The sequence below is a fragment of the Microtus oregoni genome, unplaced genomic scaffold (genome assembly GCF_018167655.1).
Source record: "Microtus oregoni isolate MIOR12 unplaced genomic scaffold, Mior012 000016F_ref0000370, whole genome shotgun sequence".
Taxonomy (NCBI): domain Eukaryota; kingdom Metazoa; phylum Chordata; class Mammalia; order Rodentia; family Cricetidae; genus Microtus; species Microtus oregoni.
The window spans coordinates 38,115,453-38,134,429 of NW_024543075.1; the positions used below are offsets into that span (position 1 = coordinate 38,115,453).

The 18,977-nt window shown below is 42.8% G+C and overlaps 1 protein-coding gene across 1 annotated transcript; it reads right to left on the minus strand.

Annotated features, from left to right (window-relative positions):
* Window positions 1–11,796: 11,796 nt before the first annotated feature.
* Rbmxl2 (RBMX like 2) lies at window positions 11,797–12,960 on the minus strand. Its single transcript, XM_041667141.1, has one exon. The coding sequence runs from the start codon at window positions 12,958–12,960 to the stop codon at window positions 11,797–11,799; it is 1,164 nt and encodes a 387-aa protein (XP_041523075.1).
* Window positions 12,961–18,977: the final 6,017 nt, after the last annotated feature.

The following is an 18,977-nucleotide window of genomic DNA, read 5'->3' on the forward strand; positions in this document are numbered from 1 at the left end:
CGTGTATGGGTATGAGTACTCTTATGTGGTGAGTACATGTGCATGAGGTGTTAAGAGATCAAATCTAGGGGTCTATGCATACTAGGCAACTTACTAAATGAGCAACTTTCCCAAGCCTCAAACCACATACTAACTGTGGCGTCAATGAGATAAAACACAAAAATGTGTTGTAATGGATGAATTTTCTGGCACAGACTCGATAGGAGGCAAAATTGTTTTATATGTAAATGTTACTGAAAAATATGATAGTGGACCATATGAGAGTAGATGGTGTCTTGATGCAAAGGGGAAATTAGGATATATATATCTTATATAAATGGAGTCAATAGGTTAATGACTGTGAAGTAGTTTGAAAATTCAAATATCAGCATGATAGACTTAAGGAGAAGTTTCAATTTATATCCAGACAAATGACACCAAAAAGCATCATAAAAGCTGTGTTCTCCACATCATAACAAATATGAACTTGACTTTCTATTTGATAATACAAATTTACTATATTCTTTGTTTATTCATTTGAGACAGGTCTCAGGTATCCCAGAGGCTAGCCTCAAGCTTATTATGTAGTGGAGTGCTAGGTTTACAGATATCTGTCACCAAACTTGTACAGAGCAAGTTATGGAACCCCAGACTTTGTGCAATGGCAGTCAAGCAGTCTACAAACTGATTCACTGTAGCTTTAAACATCTCAGATTCAATTCAAGATTTACTGTGAGATTTCGTAGTCTAAACTACTACCGTGCTGACAACACAAAAGCCATGAAAAAGTTGTTCATGGTAAACATAATCAAGTAGAGGCCAGGGTAGGTGAAGTAGCTCAACAGGTAAAAGTGCTTGTCAAGCCTGCTTGACCTTAGCTCTGTGGAATCCATATAAAAAGACAGACAGAGTGGCTGATCTAAAATCCAGCATACCTACAGTTGGTAGGGAGTAAAGACAGGAGAATGACATAGAAACTCACAGGTCAGCTAGCTTAGAGTACACATGCAGCTTCAAACAACATGACACTCTCCCTCAAAATGCATGGCATGACTGCTCTAGCACAGGCACCTTCTGATGAAATAGCCAAGTAAATCTCCAGGCTCTAGAGACCAATTATTCTGACTGACATCAATAGTTTACTAAAATAACACTATTTCAGTCCTGGGGAAATTACTTCTCTGGGCCTAAATCTTATCTGTAACGTAGGTATAAAAATGACACCTATTTTAGAGTCATTGTAAACACTAAACTAGGTATTTTCTCATTGTTTGCTCAAAGAAGTTGCTCACAAATATTAGTTATTTCTAATAGTGGGGCCAGGAAGGAAATCTAGAAATCATACAAATCAAAATGATTTTAGTCCCCAAGTCTCTCATTTCTCAAACTGAAAATTATAGGTTTAAAGGGACAAACTTGTTGCCTAATTTCCACTAGTACTTTTTCTTTCTACTAAGCATAAAAGGCCCACCTTTCTGGAACAAAGTCTCCTTTATCCCAGGCTGGCCTTGAGTCCATTATGTGGTAAGCACTATCTTAACTCCTAATCCTCTCAACAGCTCTCAAGTGCTGGAACTAGACAGAACGCTGCCACCCCAGGTTTACGCGTTATAGGGGGTTGAACCCCAGGGTCATACATACGCTAAGCAAGAGCTCTACCAGTTGAGCTATATCTCAAGCCTCTGAGCAGCTGCATTGTAGTGATACTGTAGTGTGAATTTTCACATCATTGATGTGGGATTCCCCTCTGTATGCTGTGAATATATTTTACTATCATTGATTAATAAAGAAACTACTTTGGCCTATAGTAGGGCAGAATAGAGCTAGGTGGGAAAACTAAACTGAATGCAGGGAGAAAGAAGGTAGAGTCAGGAAGACACCATGTAGCTGTCAAAGAAGAAAGACACCAGAACCTTACAGGTAAACCACAAACCTCACGATAAAATATAAAATAATAGAAACTGGGCTAGTTAAGATATAAGAGCTAGCTAGAAATATGCCTGAGCCATCAACAAAGCAGTATTGTAATTAATAGTTTCTGTGTGATTATTTGAGTCTAGGTGGCCAGGAAACCAACATGCAGATAAATTCTGGGCATGTACCTTAGCTGGCAGAATGCTTATCTTCTATGTACAAAGCAGAGTTTGATTCCCAGTGCTGCATAAAACCAGGTGTGGTGGGGGCACGTCTGTAATTCCAGCCCTCTAGAGGTGGAAACAAGGTCATCAGAAGTTCAAGGATATACTCAGCTACACAGGGAGTTCATGGATAGCTTGGGATAAATGAGACCCCGTTTCAAAACAAAATGATCACTTATATATAATGTAGAAAATCCTCATAAAATTCTGATCCTCAACCAAAGTTTTAGTATCAAATCACCACTCAAATTTTGTGTTTTTCCATATGATAAACATGACTTGAATGGGAACATTCAAGGTGAACTTGTATAGAATAGGAAATAACTATGTTAGTATTGTAAAGACTGCTATAATATGGTCAGAGAAGACTGCATTAACAGACAAGAAAGAGTCCATTTTGCTGGCTCTGAAGAAATAAGCTACTAGGCTCTGAGAACAGTCCCTAGTTGAGCCAACAAAGGTACACAATTTTGTAAAAACCAACCAAACAAAAAATACCAAAAAGAACAGTCTTATAGCCAGATAGAAGTGAATACATTAGGACACTGGAGAGATTGCTCAGTGGTTTAGTGCACTGGCTGCTTTTCCAGAGGACCTGGGTCCAATTCCCAGCATCCATGTGGTAGCTCACAACCATTTGTGATTCTAGTCACAGGTATCCGAAGCCCTCTTCTGGCACCCATGTGTACTGCATGCACATGGTGCACTAACAAAGAAAGATACAGGCAAACCTTATACAAAAAATTAAAACAACTAAAAAATTAAAAAATATGATATTCCTTGCTCATCTTATTCCTCCTTCTGCTCTTCACCTGCACCTTCAGGGCTCAGTCCAGTGTGCCGACGTGGGTCTCCCTGTCTCTATCTCCATCCATTACCAGATGAAGGTTCTATGGTGATATTCAAGATATTCATCAGTGTGGCTATGGACAAGGCCAGTTCAGGCACCCTCTCCTCTGCTGTCCAAGGGTCATCCCCTTGGACACATGGGAACCCCTCTAGAGCCAACCTACAATGCCAACCCTAAAATGGCTCCCTTAATTATCTTCTTGCCTCCTCCCATATCCACCTTTCCTCCATCTCAACCATCCCACTCCCCCAAGCTCTCCCCAATCCTCCCCTTCCCCCCATGCTCCCAAGTTTTGCCCAACGATCTTGTCTACTTCCAATTTCCAGGAGGATAAATATATGTTTTTCTTTGGGTTCACCTTATTATTTAGCTTCTCTAGGATCATGAACTATAGGCTCAATGTCCTTTGTTTATGGCTAGAATCCACTAATGAGTGAGTACATACCATATTCATCTTTTTGGGTCTGGGTTCTGTGAGGGGTGCGTCCACCAAGACAGTGTGACTGATCTAATGGGAGCTCACCAAGGCCAGCTGGACTGGGACTGAATGAGCATGTGATCAAACTGAACTCTCTGCATGTGGCTGACAATGGGGGCTCACTGAGAAGCCAATGGTAATGGCACTGGGATTTGATTCTACTGCATGTACTGGCTTTTTGGGATTCTAGTCTGTTTGGATGCACACCTTCCAAGACCTGGATAGAGGGGGGAGGGCCTTGGACTTCCCACAGGGCAGAGTACCCTGCCTTCTCTTAGGACTGGAGAGGGAGGGGGAGGGGGAGTGGAGGGAGACAGAGGGAAATGGGAGGTGAAAATTTTTAATAAAAAAATAAAATTAAAAAATATGATATTCACCAAAAACACATATGACAACTTATGCAGGAAAGGATGTGGAGCCAGAGAACACTCCTCCATTGCTGGCAGAAAATGCAAACATATCAGCCACTTTGAAAATAAATATGGCAGTTTCTTAGAAAATTGGGAATCAATTTAACTCAAGACCCAGCTATATTACTCTTGGGCATATACCCAAAGGATGGTCAATCATACCACAAGGACACTTCCTCAGCTATGTTCATAGTGACTTTATTTGTAATAGCAAGAAACTGGAAATGACCTAGATGTCCCTAGATGAAGAAATGCCTAAAAAATATGGTACACTTACAGAGTGGAGTATGACTCAGCTGTTAAAAACAATGACATCCTGATATTTGAAGGCAAATGGATGGAACTAGAAAAAAATCATCCTGAGTGATATAACCTTGACCAAGAAAGAGGAATATGGTATGTACTCACTTATAAGCAGATATTAGCTGTAAAGGATAACTACGCTATTACCCACAGACCTAGAGAGTTTAGGTTAACAAGGAGGGTTCAAGAGTGGATGCCTGGATCTTTCTGGGAAGGGGAAATAGAAAAGATATTGTGGGTGAACTTGGGGTGGGTAGGGATGGGAACATGACAGATTAGGTTGGGTGGATGGACTGGTCAGGGAGAGTCTGAGGGAGATGACTGGGAAAGGGGGTGCATTTTGAGGTCAGGTAGAAATCTGGTGCAAGGAAAACTCCCAGGGATCTGCAAGGATGAAACCAGCGTAGACTCCCAGCAATAGTGGATAGGTAGCTGAACTCGCCATTTCCTGTGAGCAGATTGGCGCAAAACCCAATTGTCATCAGAGGGGTTTATCCAGTAACTGATGGAAACTGATGCAAAGACCCACAGCCAAACATAAGGTTGAGCCCAGGTAACAGTGCTCCAGAGAGGGAGGACGGATTTTAGGAGTCAGAGAGGTCAAGGTCATCACAAGAAAACCCACAGATCAATTAACCTGAGCTCAAAGGAGCTCAGAGTCTGAACAGACAACCAGAAAGCCCTCATGGGGGCAACCAAGCCCCAGCTCTATATATGCCATATATGAAAATATATATGATAGTTGTGTAGCTTGGTCTGCTTCTGGGATTCCTAACAGTGGGAGCAGGGGCTGTCCCCAAAGCTTTGGTTAGCTTTTGAATACTTATTCCTCATATTGGATTTCCTTGTCCAGCTTTAATACATGGGGAGGTGCTTAGCCTTACTACAACTTGATCTGTCATGTTTTGTTGATATCCATGGGAAGCCTGTCCCTTTATGAATAGAAACAGAGGAGTGGATTGGGGGTGGAAACAGAGTGGGGGAGGGAGAGAATGGGAGAGAAGGAAATGGGATGAGAAGAGGGAAGGAAAACTGTGGTCTAAATGTAAAATACTACATAAATTTAATTAATAAAAATAGGATATTCATATAATGAGAAGTTTAGTGAACTTAAGTAAATGGAGAGTTTTAAATTTTTATATAGAAATATGTTAGTATAAAACTTTCATTTCCCTCTCCTGTTGGATTACAAAATTTGATTACATAAAACTATACCTGTGTCTTCTCAACTTTTGGGTTTTTTTTACATTTAAGAAAATAATTTTTTCAAGATGAAATAGTTTTATAAATAAATAAATGGTGGTTAGCATTAAAATGTGAATGCTTTAATGTTACTAAACTTTGTCCTGAAAGATTTAAAAAACAAGAGGACACAACACCGGGCAAAGAAGAGGAAGGTCAGGGAAGACTTTAGGTACTGGGCTAAATGCAATCAAAACATGTTGTATCAAACTCTCAAAGAATGAATTTTAGGGCTGGAGAGATGGCTCAGTGGTTAAGAGATTCCCAGCAACAACATGGTGGCTCACAACCATCTGTAATGAGACTTGGTGCCCTCTTCTGGCTTGCAGAGATACATGTAGGCAGAACACTGAATACATAATAAATACATCTAAAAAAAAAAGAATGAATTTTAAAACATTTTGAAAAAGAAAAATGATTATGATAGTAAATGTTGTCATATAAGAAGAAAAATCCTGTAGGGTTAAGATGGCTCAGCATGTAAAGAAAGGTACTTGCTATCAAGCCTGATGACCTAAGTTTAATCCCCAGTACCAGTATGATGGAAGGAGTACTGATTCCCACAAGCTGTCTTCTGATGTCCATAGGCATGGCATGTACATGTGTTCATACTAAATAAATATAATTTTAAAAACAGTTCCTTAAACCTGTAAGAGATTCCTAACTAAAGTAAAACTTAGTGGACCTGGAACTTATTTTGGCAAACAATGATATAATTATATGCACTTTACATATGATTTTTTTCAAAGTAGTTACCCAATTTAATTAGCATAAATTCCCCATCTTTCCCTATCAACGTTAGTATTTATTTCTGATTTTCAAGTTATCCAGTACTCACCCCAGGAGAGTTGAAGATGCCCACTTGCCTTAATTTCATCTCATCAGACCTAGAAGGAAGGCATCAGCACCATCTCAGGCATATGCTTCAGGCCCTGTCCCCAATGCTACAGTACAGGTGCATAGCAGGAACTGCTGAGCTTTTGGTGACATCTAGTGGACTGTTCTTATAGGGTAACCTTGTTTGCTGTCAGAAAGCACACCTAACTAGTCAGCTTTTTCAGCCAATAGGGCAATTTCAAACTGAAAATCTAGCCCTTACTGCACATGACAGTTCTCCACCTCCAATCTTCCTCTGGTCCACAGTTCAGGTGCCAGCGAGAAGACACTCAAGTGCAAACTGAGATTGCCACACCTGCCTTCTGCCACAGAGTGCTGAGGACACAGGTATGTGCTACCGTGCCTGCTTTCATTCCCTTTTTCTCATTGGCCCTCATTTGTTAATTTATATTTTGGCATTCCTCATTTCTGCTTTTCTGGTAATCAACCTCAAGGTATGCCCTTAATTAATTTTACTGATTTATATGCATTCCCTTTAGCTTCATCTCCAAGCAAAATTACTCTTATTCAGAGCGCAAGAAAAGCAGTAAGAAAATTTCCTATGTCCTACATTTAAAATTTATTCTCATAGCAACCTGGCACTCATCTTTAGATCATATTTCGGTTATTACCTCTTTAAGGTTGCATTTTCTGGTGTCCTGTGCCAATCTCTTACTGCTATTACCTCATAGTTAACTGTAGCATAATTAAATTTGCATGCATTTGTATAATTTAATCAGCCTAGCATCCCTTCTGAATCTAAGGATTAAGTTATGGCTGGGTATGTTAACTCAGTGGTAGTGTGCCAGCCCGGCATGCACAAAGCCCTGCCTTCAATCTCCAGCACTGTGGGTGGTGGCACATGCCTGTAATCCCACCACTTAGAGGGAAGAATCAAGAAGCTCCAGAGCTCAAGATCATTCTTAGATATAATGCAGAGTTTGGGGCATGCCTGGACTACACGAAACCATAGGTCAGAAGCTCAACTGGTATTTTGTTTAAATCTGCCTGGCTAAGGATTATTTTCTCCAGAATGACTTCCCAGCAGACTGGCCTCCTAGAAGACACCTGATTTTTGTATAGTAGGAAAATTGTTAGGCCCGCTTTTTAAGCCAATTCACAACTCATTCTACTGTTTTAACCAGTTGCTCACAGCTACGTTAGTGTGGTCCCAATACTGAAAGTTGATGTAGGGGAAAACTCCAGACTGAGGATGGCACCTGTGATCAAATGTTGTCTCCATGGGAAAAGGGGGAAGTTGTATTGCTGTTCCCCTGCACCACCCCCAAAACATTCCAACAGGTCTCTTCGGCTCATGGGGTCGTTGCTGCACTGCAGCTCCTCTAGAGTTAAGTTTTATGCTCGATAATGATGTTCCATGTTATCTATACATATTTATTGCTGGGTCTTTTAAAAATATGCCAGGCAGTGATGGAGCATGCCTTTAATTCCAGCACTCAGAAGGCAGAGGCAGGTTGATCTCTGTGAGTTCAAGGTCAGCCTGGTCTACAAAGTGAGTTCTGGGACAGCTAGGGCTGTTACACAGAGAAACCCTGTCTCAGAAAAAAAAAAAGTCTTAGAAGGGCTATCCTGGGATAGAAATTGTCTTTAGAATCAGTATCACTGCATATGCATCAGGCAGATTCTAAAAACATTTTTTTACCTCCACAGGGAATGTATGTATGCAATGAAGGCTGACTCTGCTTGATGACTGCTACATCTGCCCTAAGGAGGAAAACACTGAGAGCAGAATCATTGTCCCTGAAAAAGGAATATATTAAGAAAATGAAAATCACATTGCTTTTAAAATAGAAGCTAAAAGGAAGGTGGGTTTGGGAACCATGTAAAGAAATGTTACAAGGGCCCTAGCTAGTTTAAAATGCTTTCAACATTAAGATTACTATTCAGTATGTGATGTTAATTGCATAAGTTTTTCATTGCTTCCAGAACAAGTTTGGACCTAGACTGGGGAGTTAGCCTACGGTCTAAGCACCTAGGAGACATAAGCACCTAGGAGATAGAGACAAAGAATTCAAGGTCCTCTTTAGCTACTAGAGAGCCTGAGCAACTGTAGGATGTAAGATAGCATCTCAAAAGATAAAACTAAGCCCTGGGGGGGGGGGGCCTGCAACTTCCTAAGATTTGGAATTCAGATATGGAAATTATAGCTGTGATTATCAGAAACTAGCTATAAGTCAGTTTGGAAAGTTTCTAGACACTTAGTCAAGTGCATCACCTTTAACATGATAACAAAGGCACATCACTGTAAAAATGAGTGACATTTTATTGTTTGGTTATACACCATGTACTGTGCAAACCTCTAATTTTTATATTAAAATTTTTACTGTGAAACTGTGTTAAATACAAACCATAGAAATAATTTAGTTTTTTTTCTTGGCTTTTAGAGGCAAGGTTTCTCTGTATAACCCTGTCCTGTCCTGCAACTCTCTGTAGACCAGGCTGGCCTCAAACTCACTGAAAGCTGCTTGTCTCAGCCTGTCTACCAAGTGCTAGGATTAAAGGCAGGCACCACCACTGCCCAGGTTTTTACTTTTAAATTGGAAATATATAGTTTCTCATACACTATATTCTGATCATGATCCCCACCCTGCAACTTCTTCCATATTCTCTCCACCTCCCCATATATTTTAATTCTTAAAAATTTAGTTTTGAGAAAAGGTCTCACATATAAAACTAGGGTGTACTCAACTCATAATCCTCTGCCTCCACCTCAAGGGATACCTTGCCCAGTAAAATCTATCATTCAGAAAAAAAAAAGAAAGCATAGAGCATATGATACACCTAAAACTTACTCCTCTTCCCATCTCCTCCTCCTCACAGTAAATATCCCTATCCTATGTTATCACTCCTAAAATGCTTTTTTGATTTTGTATATTTATACAATTTACATTTATACAATATCCCCCTTCTACCACATACTTTATACTTACCCACGTTGATCACTGAATCTGGTCAATTCACCTTAGCTTCTGGGTGGACCTTCATTCTCTGGGTGAACTGTTCCTGATTCACACCTGTTCACACCCTTTAAACACACCAGAGGGCTCTAAAAGGCCAGCTTTGTGCGCAACTCTTTGTGTACTTGTGCATTTTCTAGGGTCTTTTCTTGACATTTCTGGATCATGAAGTACACACCTTTCAGCTTTACCAGGCACTGTCAATTTACTTCCAAAGAATCTGTATCAACTTCTACACCTACCAGGAAAAGTATGAGTTCTTTTGCCCATTTATTTCTTGTGACTTGCAAAGCATTCTTTTGGAAGTTACTTCAACATGCTTCCAATTTATTTGCTATTTCACTGTTAATAGTACCTTTTATCACAAAATATCGTAATAGTGTGGAAATTGTATCAACATTTTCCTTGTAGGTTTGTACTTTTGTCTTTAAAGAGAATTCTCTACCCACCTATGGTGAATGTATTTAATTTTCCTTCAGTTTTCCTCTTCAGAATTGTTTCCAAACCATCTAGAACATTATTTCTGTGTATGGTGTGAGTTAAAGAATCTGACTTTATCATTTGCAAATCAACAGTCATTTTTAAAATGTCCATCCTTTCACCACTGACTTTTAAAGCTACTTCTATCTTATAACAAAGCTTGTATCTGTAAGTGGAACTGTTTCTAGGCTCCTGGTTTTGGTCTACTGGTCTATTCTTGTCTGTTGTTAATATACGGTTTAGATTGTTAGAGCTTTGTAATAAATCTTGATATCTCCTAATACTTTTCCTCAATACTGTTTTGGTTCTTCGTGCTCTTTATTCCGCCATGTAAATTTTAAGATTAGTTATATCATCCATTATCTTAGAGTTCCTTCATAATTTGTTGATGAAATAAAGCTACTGTTTTATTTTGGGTTTAGCTTGCCAATTATTAATATTGCATCACAACTGATCAGCAATCAATGGTGTTATTAAGGAGGGGAGGGGAGCTATGAAAAAAATGCATTGTGACTTCAGATGAAGTTGCATTGCTTTTTCAAGTTTATCTGGCACGATTGAGAAGCTATGGTAAGTCTTCTCAATCATGAGCAAACATGAAATTTCCATTTGCTTAGTTCTTCTTTTGTTCTTTAATAAATAATTTTTCCCCATAAAAATCTTAGTTTTGCTAGAATAATTCCTGCATTTAAAAATTCTATTTGCTGTAATTCATCTTCTGGGCAACTATATGGCATATCCTTTAATTCATCTACTACATTGTCAAAAAAAACATTCTCTAAGGTTGTGTGTGTTGCACTCAGAACTCTATTTTTTGTTGCAGCTGTTCTTGTGTCCTTTTCCTTGAGCAATTACACTGAAAACAAGTTTTACACCTTTTTTCTCACTCAAGCAGGGGAATTCCACAAGTTATTTCTTGACCCGAGTTTAGGATGAAAAGGAGACTTATGTCTCTCCTGAAGTTTCTTGAAAGAAGCCTCTCTGGTCTTTCTCTGCCCAAACCCCCCTTTTCAGTGGGGAACACTCACCAAACCCTTTGCCTTTTTCAGACAGTTGACCCTGTCCCTTCAAAGCATTTGAGATTCTCAGATGTTGAAATGCAATCTTTCAGGGATTCTCTGACCTCTTCCTGAGAAGCTTCACCCCAGGGGAAGAAGCCCAATTTTCTCCACCTGAACCAGGACCTCAGAGTTAGGAATAGAAATCATCACGATTCCCAAATCCACCATTGGCACACTTCTTTCTTAATAATGTATAATTAATGGTAAAAATAAACACTATCAATTGATAATTTTGAGCTGTTTTGTTTTTCAGCTTTGAGGTTGGTTTGCCAAATTTTAAATTTAGTATTCCATCGCTGTTTCAGTCATGCAAATGCTATTTTGGGGAGTGAGGTGACAGGAGAGTCTGCAGACCCCCAAAGAAAAGGCAAAAATAGTCAAAAAAAAAATTAAAATAAAGGTCAGCATCCATTTGCTTTAAACTCATTGAGCGAATGGCACCTTCTTTACCCAGCATCTGGTCTAAGTGGGCTTGGCTGCCGCCGTTTGGTTTGCTTTTAGTGCTGGGAACAGAGATGGGGTTTGAAAGACACTTTGAAATCCAGTGGCGAACACCACTTTCCCCCCAACTCTTTCTCCCCAAACCCCAGTTTGGTCTGAAGGGGCAGCATGATCCTTTTTCCACTTTAGGTGGCCAAGATTTCTGTGAAAACACCTTAGAACCACTTGCCTCCTTTATCAGGCAAATTTGGAAGAAGCCTTTATGAGAACTACTTTGAACGACAAGGAAGACTACTACTCAGGTTCAAGTCAGACTTTTAACATGAGCTTGTTGAAACGTTTAACAATTCCAAAATGAAATTAAACGAGTTTTAACTTTTTTTTTTTTTTGCCTCTCAAAAGCATAAAAATGCAGAGGTAGTTAACATGGGGGGAAAAGTCTTAAAACGGTAAAAATAAGGAAAACGATTCTTCTTAGTCCTAGTCCTTGGGTGAGTTACCAGGAAACGAATTCTTCTTTTCTTGACTTGGACTTGAGTCCTGAGTCCGAGTCCTGGGGCTCAGTACCTGCTCCGACCTCCACCTCGCTCCAGGCGGCTTCCCACTCGGCCTCCGCCCCTGGGGGGCGCCCGGCGGCCCGAGCGGCTGTACGAGTCGCGCGGGGTCGGGCAGCTTCGTTCCACAGACGGCGGCAGCCCACGCTCCAGCCTGCCCACGCGCTCGCGGCCACTCGAGTAGCGCTCGCTGCGGTAGCTGTCGCGGGCGCCGTAGCCGTCGGGCGAGCACCCGCGGTACTCTTCGTAGCGGCCTCCGCCGTAAGATGGCGGTGGACCCCGGGCAGGGCCGGCGCCCCTCGGGTCCCCGTAGCCGTCGAAGGGGTCTCGGTAGGAGCCTCCGCTGGGGTGCTCGGCGTAGTCGCGCTCGCGGCCCCCGTAGCCGTCACGCTCGCAGTAGCCCCTGGAAGGGCATTCGTCGCGCACGCTCGAGTGGCCATAGTCGCGGTAGCTGTAGTCGCGCGGCGAGGGCGCGAAGTCGCGCGGGTCGCGGGCGCTCCCGTAGTCGCGGCTCGAGTAGCTCTCCCGGGGCGAGTAGCCATCGTCGCGCGGGCCCAGGTACGGGTCGCGGCGCGGCGGCGGCAGCTCCCGTCGCGGGGGGCCTCCGTAGCCGTCTCGGCCCCGCGAGCCCGGGGCCCGGCCGCGGACGCCCGCGCCGCTGCGCGCCGGGCCCGACGGCGCGGCTCTCTTGGGCGGGGGCCCGGCCCGGCGCGGCGGCGGCCCGCGCTTCAGCGGCATTGGGGCCCGCGCGGGGCGCAGGTCGAAATCCCCCGCGTAGCCGCCTTCGTCGGCCGACCCGCCCCGGGACGGAGGGCGCCGCGGGCCGCCGCCGCCGCGGCTCCCGCGCAGGCCCCTCGGGCGGCCGCGGCTGCGGGGGGGCGGGGGCCCGCGCCGGCCGCTCTCGAACACCGGCTTGGTGGCCTGGGCCACCTTGATGGCCTTACCATCCAGGGACTTGCCGTTCATGTCGCGGGCGGCGGCCTTGGCGTCCGCGGGGTTCTCGAAGGTGATGAAGGCGAAGCCTCTGGACTTGGAGGTTTCCCGGTCCTTCATCAGGAGCACCTCGATGATGCGGCCGTACTTGCCGAAGGCCGCCTCGAGGGCTTTCTCGTCGGTTTCCAGGTTGAGCCCTCCAATGAAGAGCTTCCCCGGACGGTCGGCTTCGACCATGGCGGCGGTGGCGAGGCTGTGGAGCTGGAGGGCGGGACGCGGGAGACGCGGCGAGGCGCTGGCTTGGCTTGCCTGCGGGTCGACGCCGCTTCCTACCGGTTGGGTGGCGCAGTGCGCAGGCGGGAGGGCGGAGGGTGGGCGGGCGGGCCCTCAGCTGGGGGGGCGGGGAAAGGGCGCTCCTGGATGTGATTGGTCGGCCGCTCTGCTCCTCAAGCTGCTGTCGCGGGGAGGCGGAAACCAGGTTGGGAGCCTCTCGCTGGCCCTGGCTTCGTGGAAGGGGCTCTGTCCCTGAACCGCGGTGGAAAGAGAAGCCGTTATGGGAGGGAAATGAAGTTCCACTGCTCTTAATGAGAAAAATTCGAAGGCATTCCAAACCTAGTTACCAAAATGGTTTTCAAAAGCAAGCAAACAAGTAAAAAACCCTGGAAGATGAAATTAGTAGTCGTTTAGAAGATTTAGAACGAAATTTGTTTAAAAAGTTTAGTAATGATATGAGAGGGCTCGCTTCATTTTTTTTTTCTCTTTATTTTTGCTTTTGCTGGGAGGGGAAGGAAGTGTTGATAGGTGAAGTACCAGTGAGAGGGACTCATGGTTTGGATTTACCCCGTTTCTTCTTTTGACACATTCTGCTGGATTCGTTTGTTTGTTTGTTCACCTTAGTCTGTTTGGTCTCATGTATACAGTAAAGTGGGTTTTACATTTCTTCTTGCTAGTTGTAATATGCTTTGTACTAACCATGATTATCTCTTTTTCCTCCATTTCTCTTACTTTTCTTATAGGATGATTTGTCTTTATTTTTCCTCAGCAGCGGAAAAAGTTGTGCTTTCTATTTTTATTCTTCTATTTTCTCTTAATCTTGTCTAAGTTTATAAATTTGCTTACCAAGTATTACGTTTATTGCTTAATCTTTCATGTGTGTATTCATGTAACCATGATCCACACATCTAGACGCCTAACATTTCTCTCACTGAAACTCTCACCTGGTGCCTTCCTTCCTCACAACTGGAGTCACTATTTTTTCATCTACTGCCAATGAGTTTTGCCCATAACTGGTGTGGTGGTTTTAATGAGAATGGCCCCATAGAATATTATATGCTTACTCATCAGGAACTATTTGAGAATAGTTAAAAGGTGTGACATTATTTGGAACAGTCGCGTCACTGGGCATAGGCTTTTAAGTTTCAAAAGCCCATGCCATGCCCAGTCTCTCCCTTTCGCTGTCTGCAGCCTGAGGATCACAATGTAACTGTCACCTCTCCAGCACCATGCCTGCTGCCTGCTGCCTGCCACCACACTTCTCACTCCGATGTAAGCAAGCACCCAGTTAAATGCTCTCGTCTGTATGTTGCCATGGATGGTATCTCTTCACAACAATGCAATGGTAACTAAGAGAGCTGGGTTTATGCTAACCATGTAAATGCTGGTGGGGACCTGGATGGGTTCAGTGTGGAAGCTGACCACTTAGCCAAACCAGCAATAAGAACATGAGAACTTTTGTGCTCCTGAGGAGTAGGAAGGGATCAGAATTGAGTTACTTCTAGACTTTACTCATGTCAGGAAAAGAGGAGAGCCCTTTGTGCCTGGAACTTTTGCTCTCTTTTGTTCTAAGGCTCCTCTTAGATTAGTTTGGATGTCCCAGTAGCCTGAAAGGGGTCATTGCAATTCAGTAGTCTTTACTAGAAGCTTAGTGAAAAAGAAAGCAAACTGATTCTTTTAGGGCCAAAGTGGCCACGGTTATAGCCTAGAAGATTGTGAAAGAAAGAAGTAGCTCTCCTTCCCTACTGGCATGTTACAATATAATTTTCTAATGGTACATGGCAGATTTATTCCTACCTCAAGAGTGTACTGAAAATTTAAAAGTCAAAAACTGCTCACTCCTCTTCAAGAACACTGGCTCAGGAGTTGGACTCAGAGGCCAAACAGCCTAGAGACCGAAGACTTGCCTAACAGATTTGAGTGCTAGCATTATTGGAGTTTCAAGAATCGTCAAGGTCTTATGCTTGTTAGGGAAGCACAGATTTAAGTTTAAACTACATAAATTGAGCTCAATTCCATGGAAGACAGAAGTGATAAGTTTTTTAAAGTAGAACAGAATTGATAGGAACATTAGTGTAAACCATTTTTGTGTGATTTAGAATAATGCAAAGCCTGTAAGATTGTTGCTTACAGCCAAGCAGCTCAGACAGACTCGGAGATAAGCACCCTGCCCCCAGTCCTGTTCCTGGCAAGCTCTGTCGTGTTAATGGACCTGCCACCAGGCAACTCAGATACTATCTAAATCCCAAAACAAGTCTTGATATGCTAATGAATTAACCCCTAGGTGGTGTTGATTTGTTAGTACAGACACAGCCAATTGAAATACTAGAAAAACTGGACCAAATTGCCGTATTTCCCAAATGTGGTTTCCCAGTCTTCTGTGCTGCTACACACTGGCAAGGAGGCAAGGAGGCTTTGAGACTGGCCTCTGTGTGGCCCTGACTTTGGTGACCCTTGCACTTTTAGCGCCATTGCTGAACTTACACGTGCCTACTTGTCAGCATTAACCTTTGGCTGACATTCTCAGCGACCTCCTGGACAGCTACTAGTGCCATCCTTCCAGCCCGCCACAGTCGAAAGACTTCACAGTGGACATAGGTTGAGCCTGCCAAGCTTCTGAAGCATCCTTACCTGAGAAGATCCCTGCGGTATTGTTTTCTGCAGTATTGTTCCCTGCTTGGTGAGATGTTTGTTTAACTATATTTAACTATTTTACTAGCATGGTATTATAAGGAGTGATTGTGTGAATAAACCAAGCATATTCAAAAGACAAATCTTATGTGGGCATTCTAACTGCTGGGCACCGTGTGTGTGTGTGTGTGGGGGGTTGCACAAGCAGGAAGTTAACCATAGATATAGATATAAATATAGATATCGTGCTTGACAATTATAAATATATATTCATCCTTACTGGGTTGCAGTAGGAATATGGAACTGAAGGAAAACATACTTACTTAGTAGACTTATCAAGAAGGCTCTTTTCCCTTAGAACTGATTTTGGAATAGTATAAAATAATGATAGATTGTATTGTATGAACAGTGCCTTGTACACAGAACTCAATTGACCAGTAAAGTGTTGTATTTAGGAGTTCTAAGACTATTGGACAGCATCCTGCTTGGAGAGCCATCACTGTGTTTAAAGAAAGGTGCTCTGTGGTTTGAATGAAAATGCCCCCCATGGGTTTATTGGGAGGTGTGGCCTTGTTGGAGCAAGTGTGTCCCTGGGGGTGGGCTTTGAGGTTTCAAAGCTCAAGTCACACTCTCTTCCTCCTGCCTGCTGATTCAGATGTAGAACTCTGGGTTCCCTCTCCAGTACCATGTCTGCTTGCATGCCACCATGCTTAGCTTCAATGCTGACAATGAACTAAACTTCTGAACTGCAAGACGACCCCAATTAAATGCTTTCATATATATATATATATATGTATATATATATATATATATATGCGTATATTTTATGCTGTGGTGTCATATCACAGGGATAAAACCCTAACTAAGACAAGGTGTCTAAATAAAATGCTGTTTTCCTAGCAGTCATGAAGAATTTAAACAATGGTAAAAGCTTTTATGTGTGGGTTTTTACTGTTTCCATGGTGCTAGTCAGTAGCCTGGCTATATGGTTAAGTAGAGGAACAATAGATACCTGGCTTTAAAGGGTTACCTTAAAGGAAAACATCACCATGGGAATTGTGAAGGTACATTAAAATATAATATGTTGATGTCCATAAGAGGAACTTACATGGGAACTAGGTACAGTGGTACAGACCTGTAGTCTCTATTTGGAAGGTGGAGGCTGGAGAATTGTTTGAGCCTGGGAATCTGAAATCAGCCTGGGCAACCTTACCTCAAACAGGGAAGAAAAGGCAAAACTACTTGTAGCTTCAAAAGGTGGGTAGACTTTACCAATGGATAATAACTATACACTTGTTTGAAGTGAGATTCTGATCTGTGAACTGACCCAAATGAGTGGGGGATTATGTCACAGGGAGCCTGCTAGAGAGGACCACACAGACATAGTTTATAGCCAAGTGAAAGTCTTTATTCCAATTGATTGGAACTACACTCAGGTATTTGGGACCCAAGTGTAGTCCCAAGCATTTAGAGCAAGGGGTCTTTAAAGGCAAAAACCACATCCTTGTGTCTCATTCTGCTGCCGCCTCCCAGAGAGGTTTTCTACAAGCAAGTGGTTTAACAGATACAAACATAAGCCCTTAGCAGGCAGTTTAACAGAAGCTGAGGTAAGTTAGCATCTGAACTAGGTAATCTTCCATGGGAGTCTCCATCAAGGAGATCAAATTCTATTTAAATATGAAATGGGCTTAGCAAGAATGCAAGAAGGTAGAACCCTGCACTTTATTGCCCTGTCATAACTACAATAAATGCAGAAATTGGAGAAAGTTAGATCTCTTCATCTTGTGTTGCTGAGGTAGAAAAATCAGTGTTACAGACTCTTGCCAGTAGAGGAGACAGAGTTTGTCCATATGCCCCGTTCCTTGAGAGGAGTCAAAGAACATCATGGTAGGGAGGATTGATTTGGGCCACAAGTGGAATTTTTTCTTTGTTGTTTTTGTTTGTTTGTTTGTTTGTTTGCTTTTTGAAACAGGGTTTCTTTGTGTAACAGTCTTAGCTATCCTGGAACTAGTTCTTGAACACCAGGCTGGCCTCAAACTCACAAAGATCTGCCTGTCTCTACCTCCCAAGTGCTGGGATTAAAGGCTTGTGCCATCACCCGTGGCATGGAATTTTTTCTTTCTTCTTATTTTTTTTTTGTTTGTTTTTCGAGAAAGGGTTTCTCTGTGGCTTTGGAGCCTGTCCTAGAACTAGCTCTTGTAGACCAGGCTGGTCTCGAACTCACAGAGATCACTGCCTCTGCCTCCCGAGTGCTGGGATTAAAGGCGTGCGCCACCACCACCCAGCTCCTTTCTTCTTATTTTTATTTATTTTCCTTGTTTGAGATTCAATCCAGAGCCTCACACATGTTCAGCAAGACCTCTGCCACTGAACTATGTTCTTGACGTTCACCAAGTTCTCTCGATAGAAAGATATATAAATGCTGAGAGTGCGAGGGAAAACTGAAATGTAAGACATTAAAGCAATGGTGAGCTTCAAATTAGAGGCATGCTTACATCACATAATGTCCGCATTGAACAGAGAGATGCTGTTTTAGGAGTACAAATTTGATAGAGATTAGAGACGGGTACTTCAGACATTGTGTAAAGCAGAAGGACATGAAGAGCTGACTCACATCCGTATGCTTCTATCCTCCCTACACAAGGAAGGAAGGCCGATGGAGAAGCCACATAGAGATCCCTCGGTTTTATGGGCGGGTGTTTTGGAGAAGAATGGGAATGCATACCATGCTATTCGCCCACCCATCAATTCAATTTTGTTTTCACTATCTGATGCTCACAGGGATGCAAAGCCAAGTTTTGGAGGATGGATGATTACTACACAAGTCATTTTAAATGTTTTTTTTTTAAATTTTATGTCAGAATTCCTGATGAGGCAGGTTGTAGTGTTATGCCCAAGTTACTGATCCTCAAATGAATTCATGGAGCCTGGTTTCCGATGCAAATTACATAAGAGTATTTAATATCCAAACTCGTTTGGACCACCTCTTTCCAACACCCCAGTGAGATGGGTGAGGAAAAGTATAGTGCTGAGCCCAGGGAGGGGAGAGCTTTTAAAGGGGAAACACCATAATCAGGAGAGATCAAAGCCTCAGGGCAGTTAAAACTCCATCCTTCTATTATGACCTGGGATTTTCTGCTTCCATTTCTTCTGGGACTGAACTCCTGGTCCAACCACCTAGACGTGTAAGCAGTATGGCCCTTTCTGGGCTTCAAGTTCACTGACAATGAAGAGAATGCCCTTCCTATGTTTAAGACTTAGTGTTTAAAGTTGTAAAATGCCTGCCACACAATTTACCTTCTTGCCCATTTTACATATGAAGTCCAGTAAAGCTAAGTGCATCCACATTG

Coding starts and splice junctions, on each gene's coding strand:
- Rbmxl2 (XM_041667141.1), bottom strand. CDS start 12,960: ATGGTCGAAGCCGACCGTCCGGGGAAGCTCTTCATTGGAGGGCTCAAC.